The sequence below is a fragment of the Gouania willdenowi genome, chromosome 22 (genome assembly GCF_900634775.1).
Source record: "Gouania willdenowi chromosome 22, fGouWil2.1, whole genome shotgun sequence".
NCBI classification, from domain to species: domain Eukaryota; kingdom Metazoa; phylum Chordata; class Actinopteri; order Blenniiformes; family Gobiesocidae; genus Gouania; species Gouania willdenowi.
Window position 1 is genome coordinate 13433393 of NC_041065.1, and position 12219 is coordinate 13445611.

At 37.7% G+C, this 12219-nt stretch overlaps 1 protein-coding gene across 3 annotated transcripts in view; it reads left to right on the plus strand.

Annotated features, from left to right (window-relative positions):
* The window catches only part of dph6 (diphthamine biosynthesis 6), an 87192-nt gene extending 74973 nt beyond the window's left edge, over positions 1–12219 (plus strand). For all 3 annotated transcript variants that reach the window (XM_028438902.1, XM_028438904.1, XM_028438903.1), the window contains 2 exons: positions 956–1343; positions 11030–12219. In XM_028438902.1, the coding sequence (XP_028294703.1) occupies positions 956–1343; positions 11030–11148 (507 nt within the window). In that variant the 3' untranslated portion in view covers positions 11149–12219. The remainder of the gene's footprint in view (positions 1–955; positions 1344–11029) is intronic.

Genomic DNA, 12219 nt, shown 5'->3' on the forward strand with positions numbered 1-12219 from the left:
ATTATTGGGTTCTGGCTCACTTGAAAATCAGTTAACGCGAGCACTTCATGTATGCTCCTGGAGGACACTGGGATTTTTTCACGTTTTAAGATAAACCGTGAGCTGTTGATACACAATTAAGCGTTGGCTGAAGTTTAATCTGGAGGTAAGTGCTGCTCCAGTGAATCTGTAGGATTGGGTCATGACGGGCCTGTCTGCACTGGGGAGACAAAGCGGCCGCTCTCTGCTCCCGTCGATGAATTCTTTTTGTGAAGTGAATTTCAAAATCAAATGTAACAAACCTGTTATTATTCTGCACTTAAGAAGTAGGGAGTAATTGGATGAAAATTGATCCAGCAAATTGAAAAGCAGGTTAAGTGTTTTTGCCCTATTGACTCTGACTGAAATGACAGTTATATAAAAACGGTCATTTCTCTCCCATTAGCAGATGAAGCCACAGCCAAGTGTTATTAGAGGGCCACATTGTTGCTCTGCTCTAAGACATTTTGTTACTGCTAATGGCTCGCTGTCCAGTGAAGAGGAAAAAAAAAAAAAACATGTTTATATATTTGGTCTTTCTGGATGAAATTGAGGCAGTGTTGGCTAAATGTGTTTGGTGAAAATTGTCACAACAGTTTGTGAATGATCTTCTTACAAAGGTGAGAAGTCATCACTAGATTGGAGCTGTCATGTTAGTGAATGCAGCTCAGACTAAACACATTTCTGCTCGGAGTGGCTTAAAGACCTAAGGATTCTGTCCACAATTTTTTGAACAGAACCATTACCAAGGATCACGCAAACGCTAATAGCTAGGCTGTCAGACGGTCAAGAAATGACCCTGTCCTGATACTATACCGCATGGTAATTTTCCTGCATTATTCTTTACAACGCTATTGATCAAGCAGTATGTGTGCTCAGAAACCTTTGTGACATATAGGATCCCTATTGATTTGAAAACCATCTGACTTTGTTGCAGAATTTGTTGCGTGGATCGTATCCCAAACATGCACCACTATCAGTGGTTGTGGTGCCTGGTTTACCCAAAGATGCAAGTGTTGAGCTCCATGTGACCGCTGTTCAGGACGACTTCACCAAAAGGACCCACCGTCACATGACGACGAAAGTGTCAAGTGGATCCATAGAGATCCATTCGGTTTCGTCCGCTGATGGCTGCTGCGCTTCTCTGTCACTTTCCCTGGTTGTGCCCGGTCATCACCATGATGTCACAGATGTGAAGCATATCACAGACAAAGTTAGCGAAACAATAAAAGAAGCCCTCAAGACGACGGACTCCGATGTGGTACCGCAGTGTGCAAGAGTGTTCTACAAGTATAACCACTCTCTGGCACAGGAGATTGGCCAAGGTAAGCCACAGAACTCCAAGATGTTGGTTTTTGTCGTAACGGAATGTGGTTTTCATGTTTACCAAGAGTGAGTTCCCATTCATAAAGAACACCATTATGTTGTGCATAAAACAACAGCTTAGCTCTTTACTGTCACATGCCACCAAAGGTAATGTCTGTGTATGTGAGTGTTTGGCTCATGACTGACATGTAGGGATACCACTTTTTAATTTACGATATGATACCAACATTGCAGCCTTGCGTATCGGCCGATACCAATATTGTTCCGATATCAGCATGAATCATACATTCGTTTTTTTTTTTTTCTCTCTCTCTCTCTCTCTCTCTCTCTCTTTTTTTTAGTAAAAAATTATAATTACTTATTTTGTAGTGTGGAATGTTAGAAAAACGATGTTACTCAGAGAACAATAGTCAGCAACAAAAAAAGTGATGTATTTATTATTAACCAATTGGTTATATCATTTTTAACCGTCAATATCTACAGTATTCTACAACTGAATAAATGAATAAAAAATCGGAAAATCCAAAAATTTTAATCCGATATCCGTTTTCAGGCTAATATCGTACCAATATCCGATATCGATATCGGACCGGGAAACCCCTACTGACACCATCCATGAATGAGCATATACAGTCCACATTCACAGAGTACTCCAATTATGTGTCGTTATCATTGAGTTATTTTTTCTGATTATTATATATCTACTTAAAGTTACTGAAAGGTTGTGAAAGTTCATTCTTAATTATGTGATTAATTTAGTTCCCCTGCAATGTATAGGTTGAAAGCAAAGCCTGGACACTTAAAGGTATATTTGTGTATATGCTAATTTTAATAAGTGAGCACTCAGTCTTACCTGTCTTCAGTTGAGGATTGCAGAGTATATTTAGAAGTAGCTAGGTGTTTGTATTTGCTGGAGAAGTTATCTTACTCTAAAAGTTGGGGACACCAACGGGTGTCAAGCACTTGTTTAGGTCCAATCCACACAGGAAAAGCTTTTTAATAACATACGTGATAATGTACTTTTTTCAAATGTAGAAACGGGTTAAGCGATAAGATCAAAAAACGCTGCTCTTTGTTTCCATGTAGACGATCAAAACAGTACTTTAGCACCTACGTACTTGTGTGTTGATGTGATTACCAGTTCCCATTCAGCTTTTTTTTACTTTTTACTCACAAAATGTTTGAAAATCAAACTAAAGACAGTGCCATAAAATGTCATTTCAGTTGACGTCGGAAAAAACAATATGTGTTGTTGTTGGAGACATTTTGTAATGAATATGGCATGGGTCTATGTAGATATTGGTATTAGGGATGTCCCGAAACAACTTTTTCACTTCGATCCGATACCAATATTGCAGCCTTGAGTATTGGCCGATACCAATAGGGATCCGATACTATAACAGCACAAGTCATACATACTTTTATTACTTATTTTGTAGTGTGGAATGTTAGAAAAGGCTTGATTAAGTGATGTTACTCAAACAGAAACAATAGTCAGCAACAGTAGGTATGAGAAAAACTGACCCATTTATTATTAAATATTAAATATAAATGAATAAAAACTAAATTATTATTATTGGTTATGATATCGGATATTTTAGATGCCGTCCGATAAAATCCGATACTCATTTTCTGGCTGACATCGGACCAATATCCGATGTCAATACTGAATCGGGACACCCCTAATTGGTATCGGTTAAAATTGGAAATTGGATGTCAACATATTGGATGTCGGCAAAAGCTAATATCAAACATAACTAGCCTAACTAGGACGTTACCAATTGACAGATTTACACCGAATTTTTATTTGATACCATTTATATAAACTACTCGCTTCATCTTTCATTTACACACACTATATTCATCTATTTTTGTTCTATTACAAAAGAAACGATAGACGTGCATGTTTTCTAAGTTGTTGTTTTTCGTTTTTGTTTTTTTTCTGTGTGTGTGTGTGTGTGTGTGTGTGTTATGTTTGGTCTTGTTAATGTAGCCTTAGATGCTAGTTTGAAGGCTGCTCATTAGGTCATCCACACATCTGTTACATTTTCACATCAACTAATGGGAAGCCCAGCAGGAAACTTTTGCGAACCACCTGTTTTCTTCATTTCAACCCATTAGACACACTCCATTCTCACATGTTAAGCTCAGCATCACTGAATTAATGAAAACAAAGTGTCAGCGTGGCCCTGCACTCTCTTTCCGAAGACAGTTTGAGTAGACATTGGTTAGGTCAACAGAAAGTATTCAAGAAAGCAATCTCTCCAGAGTCTGTGGTTTAGTCTGCGTTTAATAGTTTTGAGTCATTGGTTGTGTCTGTAGTGTGTACAGTAACCTAAGCAGCTGGAACAGTCTTTTGTCATCATTATACTTCCATGCACCACCATCGCCTGCTCTCAGGAGCCTAGGTTCTGTTTCATCCTGAGAGATGTTCTCTCAGAGGGAAAAGGCCGATGAGCACATCGATCACAGCGGCTCAGCTGTCGAGCCACCGCTGGTGCACTCAATTAACGTTTTTGAATCTTTGCCAAAACTGCCAACACTGCCATTCTTTCAAGGGAGTGGGCCTTTGGTTACAAAGAACTGAGTAAAGGTTGCTTGGTTTACAATACTCCTGGATATCCATGACAGACACAATGGTGCAGAGTTGTAAAGAGTACGTATATCCTACTCAAGTAAGTCATACATCAAATAATCAAGTACAAGTAAAATGTAGCTCAATTAAATAGTACTCAATGTAAAAGTTACTTGTTACTTTCACCCCCCATGTTTATTTTTGGTAATAAATCTTGCCATGGTTCCCTTGCATACAGTAAACATCTCATGTATAAAGTTAAATAGGAAGAGACGAGATCTTGCACAATTGGAATTCAATTTATTTTCCACAAGGAAATCTGTATAAAACAAAAGGTGTGTCAAAAAGTACATTTCTTTTTTAAATTAAATAACACCAATGAATTCAATTCAAAATCAAAAATCAAAATCTCAGGCTCTAAGTACAGTATAGCCAAGTTTATGAACTCTAAAACAGAGAAAATAACCTCCATTCAATTCTGTTTTGGCGTCGTGCATTACGTTGAATTTGGTTTATCTGCTATGATGTGATGCATGTGATTGTTGTCTGGTCAATTCATTTTTTTTGTAGTTTCACAATGTCTGTTTGTCATTTAAAAACAAAAAATCATAATTTACTCAGTAACGGTTGGGTGTAGAAATGTAACTAACTACTTTTAAAATGTACTTAGTGCAAGTACATTTATTGATTTAGAAGTATACTATATAAAAAAAAGTACAAGTATCCATAAAAGCAACTCAATTACAGTAACGTGAGTACTTCTGTTGCTGTACGATTATTGTTTAGTGGTAAATGATGCAAGGCTTGTTTTGGTCAGCACAAAAAAGGGAGGGATTTACTTTACATATACACATATAAATTATGCCAAATTGTGTCAAAATGCTCCATATTTGAACTGTTATCAGCTCACTGGTCTTGCTTTTGGGCTTTGATGTGTTTTTTTCTTCATTATTGACTACAGGCTGTATCCCCTGTAACCATTTACTGACTCATCATTGGTGTTAAATCTATTACCTTACAAAGTGAGCCCAGCCGGACCCTGAAAGCTAAGCTACAGGCATGTTTTATGGGTCACAGCATATGCTCATTGGCTGATGAAGCCAAAAAGTCAAAGGAAGAAAAGTAACACCTCTGGCGTTAGCAGTCCCAGCCTTGCATGTGCCGCTGTCAACCAACATTCAGACAACACAAAATGTGACTGCACGTGCACACCCCCTCTGTCATTTATTTGCGTTCGGATTCACAGCTGATAGACGTGACATATGGCTCGAATGAAACCTTTAAACATCATGTCTCAGCCTGTTACTTACGATAGAGAGGTTCTACCAAGGGTGTGACCTCCATAACTATACATTTTAGGAGGATTCTTAATGTAGTCACTTTTTTTAAAAAAAAATCTAAAAGAAAATCTACTTTAAGTTGCTTTAAAGGGGAGATATTGGATTATTTCTGTTGCTGAAATACACACCAACACCACCCCGAACTGCCCTTCAGCAGCTCTGTGTATTCTCCTGGGCCTAAATGCACAATTTTCATGAGCCACTTGCTAATTATCAGCTTGTTGTTTACTGGTTAATTTCACCAGTTTAGAAGCCAATGTAGTAAAAGCCTAACATCATTGACTCCAGGCTTAGGCTATTCCACACAGGAAGGTCCTTGTCTTTCGTTAGGAATTATTTTTCTTTTCATCCACTCAAGCAAAATCAGCATGAGTACATATCAATCCCAGACAGTCGTTTTTTTAAATGTATACAATGTATTCATTTATTTGACTCAGTTTTGCAATTTTCCACTAGTTTCTGAATTGCAATATTATCGTGATATCGTAACACGTGATTGTCGTGATTTTAATTTGAATTTTGAATGAATTGATTATTTGAAAGGGACAATGCACATTAATAAGAAAACATGCTGTAAATGAGCCAGAGTTAAAGTAAAAGGCAAGCTAAAATGTAAATGGTATTAAAATACAGAGAGAATACAACATGACAAAAGAGAACAGTTATGACAAATAACAAAATATTACTAATAAAACAAAGCACCACGCCAGGAGTAAAAATGTCAAAATTGCCGCACAAAATTTTTCACAATGACTTTAAAATTACTTTGTTGCTTTTTTGTGTTAGAATTAAAAGATTCCTCAGCTTCATTCATGGAATATTTAGTAATATTAATAATAAGCTAATATTAATAATAGCTAATATTTAATCTTAAAGATAATTTCCAATGGGCCTCTCAATCGAAGGACTTGCATTAGCTAAAAGAGGTCAAGATTCCAAAACAAATACATAAAATTTGCAATGTTAGGTAGTCATTCCATGTGGATTTTACAAAGCCAATTACTGGCATTGCCATTAGGGCTGAACAATTAATTGCATTTGCAATATTATCGCGATGTCATAAAACGCAAAAGCTGCAATTTTTTATTTTATTTTTTTCTTGTCCTGTCTTGTACTGTTCTGTTAAGTTCAGAGTGTTTAAGAAGTGCGGTCCACATAAAACGTGAAGTTAGTCAGATATGTTAAAGAGGTAAAGCCACAGATTTGTTTGCTTTATTGTTGTAATCTGTGCTTTAAAAATTATATTTGATATTATTTAAAGTTCAAATAAATCTGAAATTGTTTAATATGAAACAGATTGATTTATTGCTTGTGTTCATTGAAAAATACATGACAAGACAAAAATAATCGCGTATTAAATTGCAATCGCAATATTGAGGGAAAAAAAATCGCAATTAGATTATTTTCCAAAATCGTTCAACCCTAGTTGCCATTGAGGTTACACTGAGTCTTTTCACAATCTCTTCTTATTAAAAAAAACAAAGAAAATACCTGCATCGGTTTTAACGTCACCCCCAATGTCAGTTATAAGCCGACACATCTGTACACAGCAAAAGAGTAATTCAGCGTGCAGTTATCCCCAAAACAACTGGTACAAAGATTAAACATCCATGACATGAGATAGTGTTCACCATCTGACCAAGGTCGTCTTTTGTCTTTTCTATAAAACCATCACTGTCTCCATAACATTCAGTTGTCAGCCTTCTATCTCCAGAGGATCCTGTTTCTCTTTGTTCTCCACATAACACATGGAGAAATATGTGATAATATTTATTTTCCCCTCACTTTGCTCTGAAAAGCTTGAGTTCTGGCAGCGCGTATCAACCTATAGTAGATTTAGGCTTTTAAAGGTGTGGATGTTTTCTGTAGGGATGCTTGAGCTCCTGTTTTTGCAGAATGACTATTAACACCAAGATTATGTTTTATCCTTGTTTAAATCGATAGCTACCTACAAAACCAAGGTCGCCATCCTTCTGCACCATTGTTTATTCACTTGCAGTAGGGATGTAACGATTAATCGTAAAGCAGGTAAAAATCGATTCATAAGTATCACGGTTCACATTGATACACTGAAAATTGAATCGCAGTACTTTTTTTAAACAGCAGAGGGCGCTATATATTTATCCTCTTGTCCAGAAGTGGAGGCGGCGGGCGGAATCTGCTACTACTTTCTTTCTGGCCGCCTTCTACCCTTAAACATGTTCAGAAATGATTCATTTCCCCTTTAGCAGTGAAAAATATCTGTAATATTACGTGAATATCTGTAAAAGTCACGTTTTTCTATTAGCACTGTCTGCTAGCGAATAGCATCTCTTTTTCACTGCAAGGATATCTGCGTGCCAACCGACCACTGGGTTACCAGCGCCCTCTGCTGGTCCAAACAAATATCTGCCAAATACAGCTTAATGACTGTTTTTTTTTAAGTCCAATTGTTAAGGCACAAAATACATTTTCAGTTGCACTTTTAAAAAGAAAAATAACTATTATGCAGTTTTGCATTGTTTACTATAGAACCAGAATTTAAATTAATAGGCTTCTTCATTTGTATTATTCCTTTATTTATTTCATTCTAGATTTATTTTTAGTTCAATTGCATTATTTTGAATAGTTTATCAAGGAATTCTTTTGCCAATGAAATATAAAATTCTAGTTTTTTTCCCAAAAAAAATAAAAGAATATTTTTCAGTCATCATTTGTCTCCAGTCCCATATTGTAAAATAAATCGTGAGAGAATCGTATCGTGAACCCAGTATTGTGAATCGAATCGTATCAGGAGTTGAGTGAATTGTTACATCCCTTACTTGCAGAGAAAGTCACACAGTGAACTCAAATCATGCAAACCCTCTTTATTCATTGAAATATGTATTAAGGATATAATTGTGGTTTTATTCTCCTACAAAATAGAAGCAGGCGAATAAAAAGTTAGTTAGTTAAGCTATTTTAGAATAGAATGTTTTGCACATATTACGAAATCTAGATAAAAGTATCAAATGTTGACAAATTGTATACACATATGCAGCCTTACTCCAAACTGTGAAATAAGTCGAATAAAACAAAGCCTAATTTGTTATTTATGTTTCACCACTTTATCATAGTGGAAGTTAAACCCACAATCAGGAAGCAGCAGCCTCAGGATTAGGGTAAATAATTTATGAAAATGATTGCCTACCTGCGTTGCGTGGCTAATGTATTGATGCAGACATTGTTTTCAGGTAAGAATGTAAACAAGGTGTGAATATTAAAGACTTTTTCTGAGCATAGCTTGAAAGCAAAATATTCCAACTTATTATTAACACAGGTCGTAGGGATTCACGGATCTAAAAGAACGATTTGAATTTGAATTTTGAATTTATTGATTATTTGAAAGGGACAATGCACATTAATAAACAAACATGCTGTAAATGAGCCAGAGTTAAAGTAAAAGGCAAGCTAAAATGTAAATGGTATTAGATAATACAACATGATAAAAGACAACAGTTATGACAAATAACAAAATATTACTAATAAAACAAAGCACCTAGCCAGGAGTAAACATTTTACAATTGCCACACAGTAAATTACAACAGTAACACAGTTCTAACAAAATAGTCAATCCATACTTAACAGAAACAGTCAATGTACAAAAAGCTAAATAAAATAAAATAAAAGGCTGTTTGTGTGAACATAATCGTGATCATTTGTACATCCAGGCTAAAGGTTCTTGCTTTTTACTGTTTTTTTTAATGTTTGTCTTTTCAACTTTTTTTGAATTTTGAATTGTTTGATTTGATTTTACAATAGTTGTCTAAATGTTGCATTTTAGTCAGCATATTCACGTAGTTGTCTTGTATTATAAAATGCTCTATGCAAATGAATTTGCCTTCATACTGATCATAATAAGAATCCATGTAAAATTGTGTCGTCGTTTTTTCTTCACTTTGTTTGTGCGTTTCTGAATGAAAGACGTTGCACGAAAAAAGCCAAAAAGTACACTTCAACCAATGTCCCACTACTAAATCCAGCGGTTTTATGCCACTGTAAAGACTAACCTTTAATATAACTAAAATAAGTGATCAGAAACTAATCTTTTTCAAACTTTTTATTAGTTTAAAAGTGTTCTAAAGTTTGCTTGCCTGTAACAGTAAATGCATCATGGCTATTCCAGATCACACTGACCACACCCAGGCCCAGTCCAACATGATGTTCCATCAAAATAAATAAGGGAAGGACCGTCAACCATGAGACGGGAACACTTGTGACCAATTAGTGCACACAATCCCAGCTGGCTGCTGTTAAAACGACAGGCTGTCATCAGGACCAGGCTCTGAGACACTCGATGAATTCTCACATGTCCAACTGTCCGTCTGCAGTCTGGCCACACACACACACACACACACACACACACATCCACCAAGCGCACGTCTAAGCTTCAGTCAAGCTGAGTGGCGGTCCCAACACAGCTTCCTAACATCACAACTCAGCAGGAAGACAGGATCCATTCCACTGGATCCTCCCCACAAGCTGCTCACTGGTCCAAAGGGGGGGAATTACTTCCACCCCCTGTTTCCACTTATGTTCCTGTTTGGTTGTGTATGGATGGATGTGTAAATATGGGAGGGGTAGCCTAGAGTTCAGAGCCCACTGACCATATGCCTGCTCCGTGGGGAGATGGATTGGGTAAGGGTGAGGGGCTAAAATCTGCCAAATGTCGGAGAATGCCAATAATTTGTAAACAGTGCCTACTTACCTCGGTCAAAGGGTTAAGTGTTGCCCAGTCGTGGGACAGCCCCAGTGGGAGGGCCAAGAAAACCCAATATTCAACTTTCACTGAAGAAACAACACTAGAATATAAAATGCAAGTGAGGTTGCAGGTGCTGGCCCGCGTCACACTTCATTAGCTTAGCATTAGCATAAATTTGCATTAGCATTACTATTTGCTAGCATTAGCCTAGCATTAGCATTAATCCAGCATTAACATTAACCTAGCATTAGCACTAACCTAGCATTAGCAGTAACCTAGTATTAGCATCAGCCTAGCTTTAGCATTTACCTAGCATTAGCCTAGCATTAGCACTGACCTAGCATTAGCAGTAACCTAGTGTTAGCATCAGCCTAGCACTAGCATTTACCTAGCATTAACCCAACATTGGCATTGACTTAGCATTAGCAGTAACCTAGTATTAGCATCAGCCTAGCATTAGCATTTACCTAGTATTAGCCCAGCATTGGCATGCCATTGACCTAAAGGTTTAGAAAGGTTGAAAATTAAACAAAACAAAAAAAAACTGTTAAAACATGATTAAAAAGGTAAAATAAAACTTGAAATCGGTTGAAAAGGTTAAAAAAAAAAGTTTAAATGGGTTGAAGGTAGCATGACTGTTAGGTTGACTGGAGTCTCTAAAATTGTCTGTGTTGCCCTGCAATGGACTGGCGCCCTGTCCAGGGTGTACCCCCACCTTGCGCCCAGTGTAAGCTGGAGATAGGCACTGGCAGACCCCCGCAACCCTGAAAAACAGTAACAAGCGGGTCTGAAAATGGATGGATGGGTTGAAGATAGTAGCTGAACATGTTAAAGGTGAATGTTCAAAATCAGTTGAAGAAAAGTGGATGAGAACACAAAAGTGAACGCACAATAAAAGTTACAAATTATAAGAGCAATAGCATAAATCTTAGGATTTTTCTGAACGTTTTGATAACCTAATTGTCAAAAGGTCACGGGTAACAACACTAATGAACTTTCTTATTGTTTCCCTCGTCCTTCCCTAATCCCCTTTTCACATTTACTTTTTAGGACTTGAAGAAAGTCTCAGAAGCTCTCTGGCAGAGCTCGCTCCATCTGTGGCCTTAGTTCCAGTCCTGGATTTGCCAGACTCCCAGATTCTCCATCTCTCCTGCTGGCTCAGTTTATAGAAGCCCAGCCAGAGTCAACACCCTGACTCCAGCCATCCAAAGCGCTGGAATTCTGCAGGGCTTTTCTGAAGAAGACTCTCTGACAGCCCCGGCACCCAATGACTTACAGCAGTGCAATCATTCAATGTTGGAAAAGCAAAGCTGCTCATTACCGTTGACCGTTTGTTACAACAGATGGATTAAATACGAAGCTGTTTGTGTTTCCAAGTGTTTCTGAGTGTCTGATTTTCTATCACCTCATGTCACAGAACCTGGGCCCATAATCCACTTTGTCATCTACTGGAGTTGTAGAGTGCAACAGATGTTACTTTACCTCAGATCTAAGACTTGTGAAGCTTCCATAACCTTCATACCAGAGGTCTGACAGTGGTCCACAAAAGGGAGTCTTCAGCAGTGTCTGTTTTCATAAAGTGATAAAGTGCATCCCCTGATATCCAAGTGTTTCTGAAGGAATCTCTCGTATAGCACCACAGCTAATACCCCTCATAAAGACCCAGCACTAGAGCTGAAACCATCTGTCCAGTAGTAAACCTATAGATTTACTGCGTGACTGCTTAGTAACTGTGTGCAATGTTTGGGGATGAGACTGTTTTTCTCTCTCTCTCACGCTTCATGGGACTCGAGGTGTGTTATTATTGTGTAATAGGCAATCAGCACCAAGCAACTGAAAAGATTAGGCCTCTTTATGTTTCCTATTGATTCACAGGCAGCGCGGTTAATAGCAGGACGCTCCCAAACACAGCCGCGGGGGAGCAAAGGTTTGTGCTCTCCTGGGGTACGAGTTTTGCACAAGTGTTGGCGATGCTGCTGGGGATGATGTGGGAAGAAAATAACAAGATTAAGGATCTCCAAGATCACGCACTGTATTGATAATCAGAGTTGGAAAGGGCCTTGACTCGGGCTATTCTCTTCATTGCACTCGTGACGGCAGGGAATGGGAGATATTGATCTCTACGCACACTGCTCTGTTGTTTTTATTGCCGTTATCAAAAATTGAACAACAGAAACTGCCAATAGAGCCTGAAGATCTTTTTATAGAGGGCTGAAAAAAAATCACAAACAAGCAATTAT